The 19,379-nt window shown below is 48.0% G+C and overlaps 1 protein-coding gene across 1 annotated transcript in view; it reads right to left on the reverse strand.

Annotated features, from left to right (window-relative positions):
- Sec14l5 (SEC14 like lipid binding 5) overlaps positions 1 to 10,452 on the reverse strand; it is a 40,308-nt gene extending 29,856 nt beyond the window's left edge. The window contains exons 1-2 of the mRNA XM_027423956.2: positions 10,181 to 10,452; positions 9,461 to 9,564 (exon numbers count right to left, since the gene is read on the reverse strand). Of these exons, the coding sequence (XP_027279757.1) occupies positions 9,461 to 9,523 (63 nt within the window). The 5' untranslated portion in view covers positions 9,524 to 9,564; positions 10,181 to 10,452. The remainder of the gene's footprint in view (positions 1 to 9,460; positions 9,565 to 10,180) is intronic.
- Between the last annotated feature and the right edge of the window lie 8,927 nt (positions 10,453 to 19,379).

Consider the following 19,379-nt stretch of genomic DNA (forward strand, 5'->3'; position numbering starts at 1 on the left):
CTGTTGAGCTAACCCTGTATCATCTTCCTATGCTAGGTTCAGAGAAGGAACAGACATTCAAATGCCTGCCCAGTGCCTGGCAACTCTACCTTGAAGGTAATATAGGGTTGTTGAGCACTGCTCCCAGTGCTCAACACTGGCCTATGCTGCAAACCTACTCCACAACCTCTGCCCCTTCCAAGGAGCCTCAGCTACCAAGTATGTCCCCATACTTGGCCTTGCCACCCACTAAGGAAGCCTGAGCCTGTCCAGACCAAATAGGCATGTGATGTGGCCTTCTGGGGTCACAGAGACACAGAAAGATCAAGTTACAGCCCCTTTGCCAGGTGATTGCGGGGGAGGGGGATATTGAACAACCAGGCTTGCCTGCTAAGCAAGAGAGCAGGTCCAAGGCCCAGAGCCTGTCCAGAAAGGCCACATCCTATGGAGCCCGAATTTTGCAGAATGAAACTAATACCCTTAGCAGGTAGAGGAGGAAGACTGGAGTTGGGCAATCCTGCATTCCTGGCTGAATGCCAGCCTTTTGGCAGCAGAAGTCAGATACAAGCTTCCTTTAACTATGGCTTGAAACTTTAACAACCCCATCTCCCCAAAAGGACACATTTTGAGTGGGTTTCACTTGATCCCCAGTGAAACACTGCTGAGTGACTATGAAGTCTATAAAAGCTAATGTCTGGGCTGGACAGACAGCTCAGCAGCTAAGAGCTCTCACTGCTCTTCCAGAGGATCTGAGTTTGATTCCTAAAACTCATGTTGGGTGCCTCACAACTGCTGTAACTCTAGTTCTGGGGGATCCAATTCCTCTGGCCCCCATTGGCACCTGTACTCCTGTGTTCACACACACACACACACACACACACACACACACACACACACACACACGCATGCACACACGTGCATGCACGGGGTGGGGCTATGGACTAGGACTGCAGGGTCAGTGAGATAGCTCAGCAGGTAAAGGTACTTCCTGATAAGTGACCTGAGATTGACCCCAGTACCCACAAGGTAGAAGAAGAAATCTGACTCAGAAGTTGTCTTCTGACCATGGCCTGGGCACTCACTGTCCATCCCACCCTCTTAAACCCAAACAAACAAAGTGCAAACATCAATACTACTTGGATGGAGCTGAATAAAGTAAACCAGGCACAAAAGGGAAAGCATAGTATGCTTTCTTCCCTTTTAGATACCGAGGTTGGCTCAGTTTGTAGACAAAGCAATGTGGAGGGTCTCCAGGGTCCAGGGCACTCACTGGTGGAGCAAGAGGTGTCTTGCAGGTAGTCTCAGTTGGGCAGTGAGAGGCCTCTGGGGTTGCCAGTTGCCCAGCAATGCATTTGTCCCTAATGTCACTGACAGTAGACTGAAAACAGTTACCATGGTGGGGCTTTGTTTTGTTGCTGTTGTTTATGGAGCTGAAGCTGGAACCCAGAGGCTCCTGTGTGCTCAGCATGTGCCTGACACTGAGCTGCAGCCCAGCCCGCAGCAGTGAACTCCACTGTGAGAGACAAGTGCATGGTCATGACAGTACTTCTCAGCACGAGTGATGGGACCTTATGCCTGTTTGTTTTGGTTTCTGCACCAATGCCTCTGTCTGTGTTGTTGACTACCCAAGCAAGCCTGGTGGCACACAGCCATCACCCCAGCACTTAGAAGCTGGGTCAGGAATTCAAGACCAATCTTAGCTGCATATTGCATCTGAGCCTTGGCTACATGAGATCCTGGGGGTGGGGGACAAAAAAATGCCTTAAAAGTGCCTGATAGGGGCCTGGAGAGATGGTTTGGCCGTTAATATTGGAGGACCGAGGTTTGGTTCCCAGCTCCCCCATGGTGGCTCACAACCATCTATAACTCTAGTTACAGGAGATCTAACACAGTCTTCTGACCTCTGTAGGCACCAGGCATGCATATCATGTACACACACACACACACACACACACACACACACACACACACACTATGCAATTAAAACACTCATACATAAAATAGTTTTTTTTTAATCTAAAAAAATTGTTTGTTTGTTTTTTAATGCCAGACATGGTAGCACAGGACTATAATCTCAGCACTCAGGAAACAAAAGCAAGAGGATAGACACAAGTCCAAAGCCACCCTGGTATCTTGGTATTCATGGGGGTTCCAGGCCAGCCAAAAGCTACAGAGCAAGACCCGTCTCACGAGATAAATAAACTAGCAGAGAAAAGTGGATCTCTACGAGTGTGAGGCTAGCCTGTACATGCAGAGTTCCTGGCCAGCCTGATCTACATAGAGAAACCCTGTCTTGAACAAACAAATAATAAAGATAAATAAATAGGAACTGGGAATATGGCTCAGTGGGTAAGAATGCACAAACATGAGAATCTGAGCTAAAATCACTCCCCCCAGCACTGTTTTTAGCAGAGAAAGGAGGAACACTGGAGCTTGCTAGCTCTAAAGTCAGTGAGAGACCCTGTCAAGGTGAAGAGTAATGGGCACACATGCACAGACACCACACCATACACACATACACACAAAGAGAGAGAACCTAACCAGCAGACAGACATGATGCCACCTTCCAGAAAGTTCTTTAATGAAAAAGACCCTTAAAAACAAGTAAACAAGTCAACAGAAGAATGACGCACGTCCACTGCAAAAGCAATCAATGATCTGGTGCCTGTAGGAGCTAATGCATGCAGAAAGGGATAATGGCTGAGGGATTTCTCCTGTCAACTGCAGCCTCTGACATGAGTGATAGGGATAGCCCAAATCAGAGTTCATCACCAAGGCAGAATTGCTTCCCTTCATCAGTTAGCAACCAGATCAAATGATGCCCCAGGGAACTCATTTAATCTCACTTAAACAAAGCCCCAGCTGCTTTATTAAAAGGATGTCCACAGCAACCAGTCCACTGGAACTGCTTTTGGCCTGGGCTGCAAGAGTATCCGGCTCCTTATTAATGATCCTTTTTGCTAATTACATGCTGTGTATCAATATAGCACAGCCAAGGTTCTAAATATTTTAGCACTAAATTGCAGGAGGATAGAACCACAACTCCACAACCCATGGAAAATCTACTGCTTACAAAATTCCACTTCAAGCCCTCTTTCCTCCTTATATTTGCAGAACTAAAGGGGATTTGGAGCCCAAAACAACCTGGGACAGTGACCACACAAGAAAGGACAGGTCATTTCTGAAGTCTCATGGTCAAGGGTTGGCTCAGGGCTTTAGCAAGTCTACAATGTAAGCTCACTCTATGAGTCTCTAAATTCTGGTCCCAACTCTGCTATGTGCTTGGTGTTATTGACACAGGACAAAATGACACCAAAAGTTAAAGGACCACAGTGTTAGCTTTTTGTGGAGGCCAGGTCTCAAAAGAACACAGACAGATTCCTGAAGAACAAGGAATTTACTGTAAGAGTTACTAATTCATTGGACAGCCAAAGCAGTAACAATATGCTGGACCCTGCAGAGTTCAGGCTCCAGCTCCAGAGACAGGCAGCAAAGCAGAGTCTCAGCAGAGGAGGAAGTCTCTTCCAGGTTCAGAGCAACCAGGCAGCCAGGCTCTCTGCTTCCCAGGCAGGAGGCAGGGAAGGGAGCAGGGAACAGGATGTGTGCCTTTAGTGCAGATGCACTTCCTAGGTGAGATTATAGGCATTTCCCAGTAGGGGGCCTACCGGTTTCTGTGAGGGTGCCTTGGCAGTGGGGTTCTAACACTACATTCTCACACACAGGAAGGGGAAAATGTCTCTCACCTTGGGGGTCTTAAGTTTGTTTCCTGGGTATGGGTCAAGAAATTGCAATGCAGCTCATAAAGCCAAAATCTCCTTCAGAGAGTTGTGTCTTGCTAAAGACATCTCAAATGAGAATGTCAAAAGCAACAAACTGTGACTAGTTATAGCGTGGGTACTGTGCATAGAGTCGTAAACTTCATCCCCAGACCCCTGTTTAAAAACAATAGACTTCAGTGAGAGACTCTGTCTCAAATAAAGGTAGGTGTTTTGCCCTGTCTCTCTCAGCCCATGCACTGAAAGCAGTAGGAGCTAGGCTGCCTCAAACTTTCCCCCTTTTTTCTTCTGTTTAAAACATTATCAGATCAGCCAGGCAGTGGTGGCGCACACCTTTAATCCCAGCACTCAGGAGGCAGTGGCAGGCGGATCTCTGTGCGTTTCAGGCCAGCCTGGTCTATAAGAGATAGTTCCAGGACTGCTAGGGCTACACAGAGAAACCCTGTCTCAGAAAAAAAAATCAAATCATTCTAGTATAGTATTATTCAATGTGTAAATTGCATTGCTAGTCATAAAATAAAATATGGTTTTAAATTTTTAAGGGGCTAGAGAGATGTTCAGCAGTTAGAAGCATGCACTGCTCTACTAGAAGACTCCAGTTCTGCTCCCAGCACCCATGTGAGGAGGCTTACAACCAACTCCAGGGAGATTGATGTCTCTGAACTCCACAGACCCCTTCACACATGTGTACATGCCCACTCATGGACACACGTGCATGCACATAATTTAAAACAAAATAAATCTTTTTAAAGTTGTTACTGGATGCTGTCATGCACACTTTTAATCCCAGCACTTGTGAGAGGCAGCTGCAGGCAGATCTCTTGAATCTGAAGTTAGCCTGGCTTACATAACAAGTTCTGGGCCAAGTCAAATCTATAGAGTAAGACCCTGACCCCCAAAATTCCTCCCCCCAAAAAAAAGTATTGAAAAGGGTTTTTAATAAAACGAAGGTGGAGAATGACTGAGGAAACACAGCACCTGACATTGAACTCTAGTTTTCTCATAGACATACAAGTACACATCCACACTGAATATACATATACCATACACATACACAATGCACACCAACCCCCTCCAGTTTCTTTTTCCTTTTAAGTTCTCACTATGTAGCCAAAGCTGGACGGACTTGAATATGCAATCTTCGCTGCCTCAGCCTGCCACCTGCATGAGCCACCATGCCCAGCTTAAAAAATCCAAACACATTCTCTCTCTCTCTCTCTCTCTCTCTCTCTCTCTCTCTCTCTCTCTCTCTCTCTCTCTCTGTGTGTGTGTGTGTGTGTGTGTGTGTGTGTGTGTGTGTGTGTGTACATCAGAAGTCAATGCCAGTGTCTTCCTCCATTATTCTCCTTTTTTTCCCTGTCTTTCCAGAGAGGGTTTCTCTGTGTAGCTTTGTAGATCAGGCTGGTCTCAAATTCACAGAGATCTGCCTGTCTCTGCCTCCCTAGTGATGGGGTTAAAGGCGTGCGCCACCAACATGCGGCTCCATCTTATTTTGAGGCAGAATTGTTCACTAAGCCTGGAACTAAGTGCATTTCTTTTCTTTTCTTTTTGGTTTTGTAGCTCTGGAGGCTATCCTTGAACTTGCTCTATAGGCCAGGCTGGCCTCGAACCTACAGAGATCCACCTGCCTCTGCCTCCCAAGTGCTGGGATTAAAGGCATCCACCACTACCGCCCAGAGCTCAGTACATTTCCACTAGGCTGACTGACCAGTGAGTCCTGAAGAGCTGCCTGTCTCTTTAACCCCATCTGAGAGTTAGAGGTACACACTATTGCACCCAGCTTCTATATGATTGCAGGTCCTCATAGTTGCACAGCAAGCCCTTTGCCCACTGAGCCATCTCTGTGGCTCAAATCTTTTAAAATAGTCTCCACACTTAGGCTAATGCAGGATGGGTTGCTGTGAGTTCCAGGCCAGCCTGAGCTACAGCCTGAGTGAGATCTTGTCTCAAAATAAAATCAACCAATTGTGCCAGTGAGATGGCTAAAGACCTGAGTTCAATTCCCAGAATCCATATGGCAAAAGAATCCAGACAATTGTCCTCTGATCTCCACATAAATTCATATTCCCTACTCTGTCTTCTTCTCTCTCTAAAATAGTGTAATTTTTTTTGAAAGCTTGCTGGAGAGATAGCTCTTACAGAGAACCAGGGTTCAGTTCCCAGCACCCATATCAGGTGGGTTCCCAGCCACCTGTGACTCCAGTTCCAATATGCTATGGCCTCAGTGTTCACCTACATACACAAGATGCACATAAACACATGCAGTCATACATACACACATAAATAAGAATAACTATATGAATAAATATCATAAAAGTTTTACAAGTCAGTAAATCAATAGTTGTTCTGGGAGGCTTTTTCAGCTTCTGCTGGTGGGCTTTTGAAGCATGAAGGAGTGATTCAATTCTCCAGACACTTCTGTTAAATAGATCCAGCAGCTCCTTGATGCCTGGAGGCAACTGAGTTCTTTCCCAAAGGTCCAGCCTGGAACCCACGCTGAGGGCAAGTATCAACTAAGGAACAAAGAGGGGCATTAAGGGCAGAAAAACCCTTTTGTGCCTCCAGAGCCAAAAGTTCCGTGTAGCTATGTGGCTGTTTGAGGGACAATAGCATTTTGTCAGCAGTTAGCAAAGCGTCTTTGTCTATGGAAAGCTGCGGGATCTGGACATGGACAAGAACAGGACGGAAGAGGAGAGGAGATGGCTGTGACCAACCCTCCAGAGGACACTTTGAAGATGACTCAGTGCAATTTACTATTTAATTTGTTTGGTTGGTTGATTTTAGAGACAGCATCTCTCTAGATAGCCCTGGCTGTCCTGGTACCCTTTGTATAGATCAGGCTGCCCTCAAATTCACAGAGATCCCCCTTTCTCAGCCTCTCAAGTACTGGAAATTAGCTATTTGAAGACCTTCTTTTTTTTCTTTTTTTTTTAGAATTGGCATTGGAGGGGGCTTGAGACAGTGTCACATGTGGCTCAGGCTAGCCCTGTAGCTAACAATAATTTTGGTCTCTTGAGCCTCCTGCCTCCACTATCCTCCCACCCACTGCTAGGGTTCTAGGCATGGGCCACCACATCAGATTGTGAATATTTTATAACCTGTGCATGATAAACTGAGTTTACATTTATTAAGCCCACACAGCAGATCATTTTCCACCCTGTAAACATGTGTCTTGGCTTCATGGCTAAAAGCCCTGGTTTGAAAACAACCCCAGAAGGTGAGGACAGGCTCTCTCTTCTACTCAGTGAATGAATGAGTTCTGAAGCTAAGAAAGGGTCAGTAGTCAGCAGCAGAGAGGACTTATAGTCACCTACCATTACCCCATCAGAGAATTTTTTAAATGTTCGAATTACATTTATTTATTTATTTATTTATTTATTTATTTATTTATTTGGGAGGCTATGCTTGTGGAGGTCAGAGGACAACTTGTGGGAGTCTTCCAGCATTTGGGTTCCAGAGATGGAACTTGGGTCATAAAGGCATCCACCTTGGGGCTGGAGAGATGGCTCAGAGGTTAAGAGCACTGACTGCTCTTCCAGAGGTCCTGAGTTCAATTCCCAGCAACCACATGGTGGCTCACAACCATCCGTTATGAGATCTGGTGCCCTCTTCTGGTGTGCAAATATACATGGAAGCAGAATGTTGTATACATAATAAATAAATAAAATCTAAAAAAAAAAAAAAGGCATCCACCTTTACCCAATGAGTCATCTCAGCATACTTTTCTCCTTTACATGGGGTCTCAAGTAGCTCAAGTAACTCATGACAAGATGAGGATAACCTAACTTCCTGCCTCTCAGCTTCTGGGCTGGGATTATAGTTGAGCACCACTATATGAAATTAAGAGGTCTGAGGACTGAGGACTTTGTTCATGCTGAGAGCACACTCCACTGATACAGCCCCTCACCTAGTATTTTTCCTCTGCTAGGTATGGAGCGAGCTTTGTGCTAGGATGGACACAGAGAGAGAGAGAGAGAGAGAGAGAGAGAGAGAGAGAGAGAGAGAAAGAGAGAGGGGAGAGAGGGAGAGAGAGAGATTGTTAATCACCATGACAACATTTTACTAGAGTGTGGCATGAAACAGTGTAGATCCAGTGCTTCTCACTAAAGTAGCTGAGTCTCACCCTCTGGACTCACACAGCCCCATGGAGAGGAACTCTACAGCCTGCCAGCACAAGAGTCACAGTAAGAGCCAGAATTCATGGCTCATTTCCTCTTCATCAGAGCCTGCTGTAGGAGCTTGAAGATATCAGTTCACTCAATTGCTCATCACCATGATTTGGAAAGCGAGGGAGACAGACTTTAAAGATGGATAGCAGAGGCTTGGTTGAGAGTGAAGTAACCTGCTCCAAGGCCACCTATCTTGTCAACCTCAGCATCCTGGGAATCAGCCATGTGTAATGATGCCTTCATCTTCTATCTGACTAGAAAACATCAGATGTGGGCTTGTAGCATTGGACCAGACAGGACACATGCACAGACCCACTAGCTGAGATGGGTTCTTCAAAAGAAGGCTGGGGTTAGCAGTAGGGATGGGGTGCAGCGGAATATGGTGACACTGGTGTTGGACACTTGCAGGGGTGTCAACCCTTGGATACTCATAGGATGTTGTAGTCTACTACTATATTGGGCCACATTTGTACCTGTCCTGGGACACAAGAAGCCCATGGGCCACAGGTTGAACACATTTGCAAGATATTTCAGTATAATTATTTATAAAACTTTTGGGGGGGTTCAAGACAGGGTTTCTCTGTGTAGCTTTGGAGCCTATCCTGGCATTTGCTCTGGAGACCAGGCTGGCCTCGAACTCACAGATATCCACCTGCCTCTGCCTCCTGAGTGCTGGGATTAAAGGCCTGAGCCACCAACGCCCGGCTAAAACTTTGTTTTGTCTTTTCTTTTGCTCTCTCTCTCTCTCTCTCTCTCTCTCTCTCTCTCTCTCTCTCTCTCTCTCTCGTGTGTGTGTGTGTGTGTGTGTGTGTGTGTGTGTGTGTGTGTGTGCGTGCGCGCGCGCACGTGCACTAGGCATAGAACTCAAAGCATTCTGAAAGCTCAGCAAGCATTCACCACTATGCTTTGCCTTCAGCTCTAGACCTTGTGTGATAACAGGGAATGCCATATGTCACAGGTACCTACTATGTGTCAATCACGTGGCTTCGGAGACACCAGCCACTTCTCTCCACCACAAGCCTGTACCACTGCCCCTATTTCTCCAAGGACAGACTGAAGCTCCAGGAGGCAGAGTGATGGAACCCAAAGAAGGAACCCAAGGCATGCCCCAGATCTGGTCTCAGTGCAAAGACCGGGTCCAGGAGGCCAAGAATCTGGGGTCAGTCCTAGGCACTCAACTGCCTTCCTACAAGACACACTCATTCTTATCTATATACTCAGACTTGAAGGCTACACCGACTTTCCCTATTTTTGCTTCTATGTAGCCCAGGATGACTTTGAATTCCTGATCATCCTGCTCCAGCCTCTAGAATGCTGGGATTACAGGCACATACCACCACACTAGATCTTGCATTCTATCTTCTAGGCAGGGTTCCAAGAGTCATGACAGATGGAAGGGGGTGGCCAGGAAAAGAAGTCAGGGCAGCTGAATAGCTCAGTAATTCTTTCCCTTTCCATAGTCTAAAATGGCCCCTCTTCTTCCCACCATAACTGACCTCCAGTTACAAGAGAGCCCAAGAACCAGGAGTCACTCACCGCCATGACCAGCTCAAATGGATACTTGTACACTCGGACAGGAGACTGGTATTTTTGCACCATGTTCCAACTCAGGCACCACCAGGACAGGGTGAGCACAGAGCCTGGGAATAAAGATTTACTAATGAGGTGGCAGCTCCCTTCACACGAAGCATACACTATCAGGACAGCTGCATTCCTCAGTAACCCTGTCCACTCTTCTCCCAATCTAAAAGTAAGAAACTGATAGAATTTGCAGCTGATCCAGGCCAGATCCAGTACCCGCTATCCCTACCCAGACTTACCCCCTGAAAGCAATCAGCACTTCATGCCATCTCCCCATATCCATTCTTCCAGAGGCCTCCAGAAGCGCTCTCAATGCCACCCACTCAAACAGGCACAGACATTTCAATTCTTACATTCCCACGATTGTCCTCATGGTTTTCCAGGGATATCCTGCCCTATTGCCCCCCTGCACCCAGAATTTTTGTACCTGCTGTTTCATCTTACTCCATGATACCCTGACACATGCACTCTTCTGTACATTTTCCCTGCACTCCACTCCCACACAGAACAGGCCTTGTACACGCAGCACAGAACTTTGCACAGACACTTAGCTCCCTGTAGCAACTCCACACACACGCACACTATTCCCCCAGGTGCATACAGTGCGCACCCACACAAAGCTATTCAAGCATGCATGCATGCATGCACGCGCAGGTCCCACACAAACTGGCTCACCCTCAGAGCTACTGGAGACACAGCGCAGTGTTCTGGCACCTGCTTGACCAGGGAGCTGAGCTCGCCAGAGTCCCAGCAGGCACCTTGACCGGAGGGCAGAGCCTTGGAGCTCAACAGCCTCCGCCTGGCACCAGCCTCTTGTTCAATCCTACATATGCAGTGGCCCGGCCCTTAAAAGAGAGGCCAGAGCGATGACAGACGTGCCCGGCCTGGAGAGCTCCAGGACCCGGGACAGCGGGAGAACTTGGCCTGGCTTGACCCCGCCTCTCCAGGCTTGCCTTGCTCCCTGATTGGTCTGGTCCCAACCCACTCGGTCAGACTCTGCCCCCTGTCTTAAGCCCTGCCCCTGGTATTTACACGTCCCTCGCTTGGTCGCGCCTTCAGCCCCGCCCTTGCTCCCAATTGGTCACATCTCGGGAAAGCCCCGCCCATATTGAACCCGTCCACGGTCACCCAGACTCAGCGAAGACTCCGCCTCCAGCCCTATCTCCTCCCCAATGAGGACACATCCCCCCCAGGTCCCGCCCCTTCCCTCCTACTAGGGAACCTGCCCATGGAACAGCGCATTACTTGCCTAGTTCAGAGCAGCCTCTCTGTGTGTGTAACCTCTCCTTCATCCCGGTGCACCTGAATTTTTTGTTGTTGTTTGGTTTGTTTTGAGATGGAACTCACACTGTAGACCAGTCCACCCTCAAACTCACAGCTATACTTCCTCAACCTCCCTAGTGCTGGGATTACAGATGTGCTCCACCACGCCGGGTTGACTCCTGACCTTGAGCTCAGCTCCTCTACCTGGTCTCACTTCAGAGGCTGCAGTGGTCCAGCCCAACCTTTCCGCATGCATTGTTTATTCGCTCTTCACACCTTTACAGAGCGCCCACTGTCAAGCCCTCGGACGTTAAATAAATTTAAATAAATTCGGCAGGCTGGAGAGAGAGCTCAGCACTTAAAACAGGTACTGCTCCCCAGAAGAGCGGAGTTTGATTCCCAGCACCCAGGTCAAGCGCTCACAACGTTCTGTAGCCCCACCCTAGGGGGAACCAGCTCCTCTGACCTCTACAGACACCTGCACTAATGTGCATATACCTACACGTGCACATAATTTAAAAAATAAATCTTAAAAATAAAGTAATATTTATTATTTTATCATTTAGACATAGTGAAACGTGCTGAGGAGGAGATAATCAGGAAAGGAGTGCATGGGGTCACTCTGGGAGGGAGGCATTTGCCCATTCTTCTGACTTCAGCCGCATCCAAACCCTGCCCAGAGACCAGCCTCACTCCCAGGTTGCCCAGGGACCAGCCTCACTCCCGTCAGCCCTCCCTTTTTCCCAATCTGCTGTTTCACCTTGCAAGAGTAAAGGAGATGGCTCGGGCATCGTTGCCATCCTCTTGTCGTGGCTGTCCAGGTAGCCGCAAGAGATCTTACCAGGACTTAGCAGACAGCATGTGCTAGGTTATAAAGTACAGAAATAGGAGTCGAAATTCCCAGACTTACCACAGGGTGGCAGCAAAAGACAAACCAAGTTGCCACAGGTGATTGTTAGGTCCCGGGTGTCGTATCCTAGCTGGACTCTATGAGGGGACCTGTTCTTTGCCCTGGGATCAGCAAAACACACAATGACTGTAACAACACCAGCTGGTATTTTCCCAGCACCACGATTAAGTCACAACCTTCTCTGCTCCAAAACTTGAGGGGAGATGTCACTGCTCTAGGACAAAGAGTGGGTGACATGTTGGGTTCAGGAAAATCTGAGGAAAGGGGATGCCTGTGTGAACTGAGCTTCCTCCTGCCCTAGTGCAAAGGATGTGAATTTATATATCACCACCTCCACTCACAAACAACCTCTTCCAAGCTCTGTTCTTCTAGTTATCCCTACCACTCCATTTGTACATACCCTTCCAGAACGACTTTCAAATACTAATGCGCTTAGTCCCCAAAACAGCTTGGCAGAACACTGTGCTGTATTAAGCACTAAGGTGGCTGATTAATGTTCTATAAAATTCACCCCAATTAAAACAAAAACCGAGACCTGGAGCGTTGGGAGTGTTTGCCACTCCCATGAAAATCTGAATTCCACGCACTGGATCACAAGTACCTCCATCTGTAAAATCAGCACTCAGAAATGGAAACAAGAGGATCAGAAGTTCAAGGCCATCTTTGCTACATAGCAAGTTTGAGGCCAGCCTGGGCTACATTAAGCCCTGCCTCAAAAAATAAATAAATAGGGACTGGGAAGATGGGTCACTGGTTAAGAGTGATTGCTGCTCTTGCAGAGGACCCAATACCCTTTTCTGGCTTCCAAGAGTACCTGCACACATCGCATACATTCACATGAACACGAACGAGTAAATAAACGAAAAGTAAGTCTTAATACGTATAAATAGTAAATCAGTTACTTGAGTCTAGGGAGATAGACCAGTGGGTAACAGCACCCGCTAAGCAAGTGTGAGCATTGGGACAGGACTCCCTAGAGTGCATGCGAGTGTCAGGCAGGAGTGGCCACCCACCTGTAACCTCAGCATGTGTGCAGAAGACAGAGATCCCTGGAGCAAGCTTACTAACAGAATTAGTGAGCTTTGGATTCAAGTGAGAGACCCCATCTCAAAGTGTAAAGTGGGACGTTCTCAAAAAGACACCTAGCCGGATGTGGTAGCACATGCCTCTAATCCCAGAACTTGGGAGGCAGAGACAGGTGGATCTCTGAATTTGAGGCCAGCCTGCTCTACAGAAGGAATTCCAGGATAGCCAGGGCTACACAGAGAAACCCTGTGTCTTTGTTATTGGTTACTATTACTGTGATGAAACACTATGACCAAAAGCAACTTGGGGAGGAAAGGGTGTATTTGGCTTACACTTTCATAACACTGTTCATCACTGAAGGAAGTCAGAAAAGGAACTCACTCAGGGCAGGAACCTGGAGGCAGGAGCTATGGAGGGGTGCTGCTTACTGGCTTGCTCCTCATGGCTTACTCAGCCTGCTTTCTTATAGAACCCAGGACCACCATCCTAGGGATGGCACCACCTACAACAGGCTGGGCCCTCCCCCATCAAACACTAATTAAGAAAATGCCTTATAGGTTTGCCTACAGCCAGATCTTATGGAGGCATTTTCTTAATTGAGGTTCCCTCCTCTTAGATGACTTCAGCTTGTGTCAGGTTGAGATAAAACTAGCCAGTACAGCTGTCTCAAGAAAACAAAACAACAGAAAGGAAGAAGATACCAGCTTCCACATACATTTGCGCACACAAGCATCTGTATCCTCATGCACACATGCACGCGTGCGCGCGCGCGCGCACACACACACACACACACACACACACACACACACACACAGTAAAATAAAAACATACAGCATGAGAATGTCCACTATAACCATCTTACTGTTGCAGTTCAGCAGATCTCAGCACATTTGCAAGACTGTGTAACCATCGTAACAGTATGGCTTCACAACACTGCCACTCCCAGAAGGGTGTCTACAAGCCGAAGCAGTCTCTCCTCTCAGCCTGCCCTGGCTGCTGAAGGCTATCTCATCTGTCCCCCAGTGTCCTGGAATCTAGGGTCTAGGCTGCACTCTTTTTTTGTTGTTTTGTTTGCTTTTGGGGGGTTTTGGGGGGGTTGTTTGCTTTTTTTTTGGTTGATTGGTTAATTTTTTGTTTTTGTTTTGTTTAATTTCTTGAGACAGATTGTCTTTTTTGTAGCCCTGGCTTTCCTGGAACTCATTCTGTACACCAGGCTGACCTTGAACTCACAGAGATCCACCTGCCTCTGCCTCCCCAGTGCTTGGAGTAAAGGTGTGCACCACCACCACCTGACAAAATTGTGTTCTCTCTTCAATTCTCAGCACTCAGCCCAGGGCCTCCTTGTTGGAGACCCTCTTGGGCCACCCAGGTCACAGTCAGAGCCCCTGTGCATAGTTGCTTAGGTTGTAACCTGCACAATGACACACAGTGCTCCTGGTGACATTGCAGCCTTGACTGGGCAGGAGCAGGGTCTAGAGGGGCAGACCCAGGGGCCTGCATAGTTGGTCCCTGACCACTCTGGTCCCCACCCTGTCCCATGTCTTTTCATTTCCATGAAGGGTTCTGGACTCTACCCAGAGTCACCTGTGAGCCAAAGGTCACATAAAGGTGAGAAGACTTTAAATAGTGGAGGGTCCTCAGCCTGGGGTGAGGGGGCACACAGGGCTGAGCGGCTCAGCAGGCAGTGCAGGTGCTTTCACAGATCCACCCTGGTGAATTCTGGCCCTGTCACAGATGGGTGGCCATACCGTCCCCTCTTCTGTTTCATTTCACTTTAAAATGTATTTTATTTTAAAGTGTGTGTGTGTGTGTGTGTGTGTGTGTGTGTGTGGACCTGGAATTAGAAGCAGTAGTGAGCCACCCAACATGGGGGCTGGGAATTGAATTCCAGTCCTCTGTAAGAACAGCAAGCACACATAAAACCTAGCTATCTCTGTTGCAATTATTCTTTTTCTTTTCTTTTCTTTTTTGACTTTCTTGCTACATAGCCAAGGCTGGCCTTGAACTATCTCCTATCTTATCATCCTCTCATCTCAGCCTCCTGAGAGCTGAGATTATAGGTGTGAGCTGCCATAGCTTTGGTCAAGAATTTTGTTTGTTTTGTTTTATCCAGAGCTGGGGATAGACCCTAGGGCCTCTCTCCAGGCTGCTGGGCTAGCGCAATGTCCCCACCCTTCCTTCCTTTCTGTGACTGAGTCATACTCCTCTGAGGACAGGCCATATTTCAGTCATCTGTGGACAAGCATCTGGGCTGACAGCGTAGCTTTCACAGGTGGATAAGAAGCATGTGAATAATGGGGAGATAATCCAGACAGACAGCCTGCCAGCCAGAGAAGAGTCAAATTCAGACAATGAGGCCAAGAGCTTTCTCTCATAGCCACATCACCACAGGAGCCTTCATGAGTTCTGAGCATGGGCACACTCCCTCCGATTCTCTTACTTGTTTCTTGTTTGGCTGATTGGAGGTTTCTGAGACAGGGTCTTACTCTATAACCCAGGGTGTAGGCTAGTCACCTCCAGGTGACTCACTAGGTCATCCAGGCTGGCCTTAAACCTGCAATGACCTTCCTACATCAACCTCTTGTGTGCTGGGATCTCAGACATGAACCACACCACTCTTTGTTTTTGTTGTTGTTGTTGTTGTTGTTATTCTTTATTGAGACTTACCATGTAGCCCAAGCTAGTCTGGACGTCACAGTCCTTGGTCTCCTGAGCATCCATCAAGAGGTGTGCACCATCATGCCCAGCTCTTGGGCTTTGAAAACACCTCCAAAAGGGCAAAGACAGGGTGTGATTTGAAAGCATCTCTGCCTGAGCAGTGTCCCCTTTGGGCCCTGGGTGGTCACTGCCTACCCTTTGGGAGAGTATATTTGGAGGGTATCTATGATGGGAGACAAGGGCTAAAAGGAGATCCTCCTTAGTCCTTACTCCCCCTGCCTTTTCCTAGGTCCTTTCTTCTGTTTCTCCCCAGAGGCTGAACAGACAACCCCAGGCACAGGATCCCTGAAGGCTAGGATAGGAGCCGCTATAGGCAGAATTTTCTGTCCCACCTGCCACTCCCCAAATAACCATACAGAGACTTAATATTAATTATAAATGATTGGCTGGTAGCTTAGGCTTGTTTTCAGCTAGCTCTTATAACGTTAATCAATAACTTTAATTGATCCATTTCTAGTCATCTGTGTGCTTCCCCAGGCTTGTTTACCTCATGTATGTACTTCCTATCCTGCTTGCTCTGAGTCCCATGGCATCTTCTCAGACTCTGCCCTTCTTCTCCCCAGCATCCTCTCTTTCTGGAAAACCCTGCCTAGCCACTGGCCAGGCAGCTTTTCACTAACAATGAGAGCCGCACATCTTCAGTGTACAGAAGGAGTATTCCACAGCAAGCCTCCGTGCTAGTTCCTGGGCTGCGGTCACCAGCGACAAACTTGTGGCTTGAAATACAATATAGATTTCCATCTCACAAACCTAGAGTCCTGGAAATTGAAATGGGCCCCACTAGGCTAGAGGCGGGTGTCAGTCAACCCATCCTTCTGCAGGCTCTGAAGGGAGATGGTTTCTGGTCTCACTGGGGCACAGGGCCATCTGCAGAGAGACGCTCATGAAGGTAGAGAGTCAACAAATAGAGCCCTCCATAGCGTGGGCCATGCTGAGGCTAAGGGAAACCTGGGCACTGTCACTGTACCCCCAATCACACAAGCAAGGCTCAGCCTATCCTGGGCCCCCTCCCTCCATGATCCTACAGTGAAGCATGGATCCTGATGAGAAGACATGGGAAGGGGAGAGGATCCTGTTACTCCCCTGCTCCTCCTTGCCACACCCTGAGCTCTCCAGGAAAGGAGAGATAGACCAATTCCCTGTCTCTCAAGATCAATGCGGGAACAGAGGGGTTTGGGCACTGGCTTTCATCTCAGTGTCCCCAGTTACTGGGCAAAAATGGAGCACAGATTCGGTACTTGCTGAGGGAGAGTCAGGCAGGTGCTGAGCATGGAAGTTGCTGAGAAGCAAACAGCACAAATGGGCCCTGGGTGCAAGGAGAGAAAAGTAGCCAGTTCTGAGGCACATCAGACTTCACTGAGCACTTGATAGGGCAGTAAAAAGCAGGACGAGGGTGGACCTGAGTGGGGCAAGCTGGCAAAGACTAAGGAGGTGCAAAAGTCCTGAGACAGGAGTGTATTCCCAGGGAGGCAGTTGAGGAGGAGAATAGATGGAGTTGTCTGTTCAGCCTCTGTCTGCTGTGCTTAGAATAGACTAGTGAACAAGTGAGGAGAGAGGAGGGGTGTGGAGGAGAGGAAAAGGAGAGAAAGGTGGATGGGGTGGGAGAAGAGGGAGTATCCAGAGAAGAGAAAAGATGAAGAGATGAAGAAGTGGTTGAAAACAGGGAGGAAGAGGTGCATAAAACAAGGACAGGGTGCCTGGAAGGAGGGAGAAGAAGGGGGAGTCTGGGGACAGAAAGGAGGAGGAGCCTGGAAGCGTGCAGTCTCCTGCAGTGCTGGGAAAGAGAAAGAATAGGTGAGGGGTGAGGTCTTGGATCTGAAGCTCAGATAAATGCTACATGTGACAGGGTCCCAAGGATGACATTTGTGGATGAAAGGGAAACTGAGGAGAATGTGCAACCAAAGAAAAGAGAATTCCATTCCTGCGCAGAGTCACCCCCAGAGGGCAGACAGAAGCCTGTGACAATGACAGGGCACAGATCAGGGGGTTCCTCACCCTTCCCATGGGATTCTGTCCACAGGCTTGGTCTGATCACAGAATGCCATGGGCTGAACAATTAAAACCATATCCACAGAGCAGACTCTAGGTCCTCTGCCCCCACCAACCAGCTAACTCTCTAGAGCTATTCAGTATGACAAAGCCCAACACACAGCTGGTCAAGTTTACATGGCACTTCCACATAAGCAAAATAAACAGCCAAATTGTCAGCCCCCCCCCCCAGTTAGACCTGGTGGCACAGACCTGAGATTGCAGCCACTCTAGAGGCTGAAGCAGGAGGGTAAAGTTCAAGGCCAATGCTGGATATGGCATCAGTTCAAAGCCAGGCTAGACAACTTAGTGAGACCCTGTCACAAAATATAAATAAGTAAATATTTATTTATCTTTCTTATTTTGTTTTTGTTTTTTGAGACAGGGTCTTGCTATGTGGTTCTGACTGTCCTGGAACTCACTATGTAGACTGGGTGGTCTTGAAATCACAGAGATCTGCCTGCTTCTGCTCCCCTAGTGCTAGGATTAAAGGCATGGGCCACTATGCCTACCTATAAATAAATATTTTTAAAGGTTGGAGATGTAGCTCAGAAGGATGCTTGCATTCATGCAGTCTTATGCTCAGTCCTCAGCAAAATCCCAGCAGGCAGCGGCTGGCAGCTCCAGGCTGGGGAAGCTCCTGGATAGGGTTCCTCCCACAAGCAGCAGGGGAGGGACCTTTGGTGAGGATAGGGATGGCCAGCCCACAGGCAAGGATGGTGCCAGGACCCTGGGCTGGGAGGAGGGAGCTCTGTCCAGAGCTAGAATTGATCAGTAAGAGCCCTTGACCCAGGCCTGGGATTAAGCCCTGAATCTGTCATCAGAGAATGGCTGGGAGAGCAGCCGATGGGCACTTGGCCACTGGGTCCCAGGCTGGAATGTTTGAGCTCAGCAGAGAGGGGACAAAAGTCAAAGTAGACTTAATGGGCAGATCCTGGCAGGATGGCCACAGAGATAGAGACCTATTTTAATCAGGCCCACTCACACTACCTCACAGGCTTTCCTTCCTTGTGACATCACATCTCCCACATTCCTGCTATCTGCACACCGTCCAGCTATGGAGGTTGCTCACTTATCCGCACCCCCTGACTGGTTGGCACTTGAGTTTTTTCTTTCTTCCTTTTCTTTTTTTAGGGTGGGAATTGGCTGGGGAAACAGCTCTGTGTGTAAAGTATCTTTCATGCACGAGGACCTGATTTACAGCACCTACATAAAAGTTGGGGCTGAGACTGGACTTGACTTAGCAGCGAAGAGCATTTGCCACCCTTGCACAGGACCCAAGCTCATTTCCCAGAACCCATGAGGCAGCTCACAACTTGTTGTGACTCCCATTCCAGAGATCCAATGTCCTCTTTTGCATAAGACACACAAGTGGCTCATACAGACACATATGAATGTTTGGCTAAACATCCAGTCACATAAACAAAAAATAAATACAATTTATTTTATTTTTATTTATTTATTGGGCTTTTTCAAAACAGGGTTTCTCTGTCTAGCCCAGCTGTCCTGGAACTCACTCTGTAGACCAGACTAGCCTTGAACTCAGATACCGGGCCTGTCTCTGCCTCCCAAGTGCTGGGATTAAAAATAGGTACCACCTCTGCCCAGATCAATATATTTTTTAAATGAGGCTAGTAGAGCACACTGTAGTTTTATTGCTGGGAGGCAGAGACAGACAGATCCCTGAGAGCTCTCTGACTACCTAGCCTGGCTGAATCAGCAAGACCCAGGTCATAGTGAGAGACCCTATCTCAAAAAAACTAAAAGCAAACAATGTTGACAGTGCCTGAGGAACACCTACCCAAGGTAGCCTCCACATGCTCACATGTGTGCAATGCACCCATGCAAACCCAAGAATATGCAAATGTATGAACACAGAGAGGGGAAAAAATCAGTGTGGCTGCCTGCTTTCCCATTCCACCATCTTCC

Source organism: Cricetulus griseus, chromosome 7 (assembly GCF_003668045.3).
Source record: "Cricetulus griseus strain 17A/GY chromosome 7, alternate assembly CriGri-PICRH-1.0, whole genome shotgun sequence".
In the NCBI taxonomy this organism is placed as follows: Eukaryota; Metazoa; Chordata; class Mammalia; order Rodentia; family Cricetidae; genus Cricetulus; species Cricetulus griseus.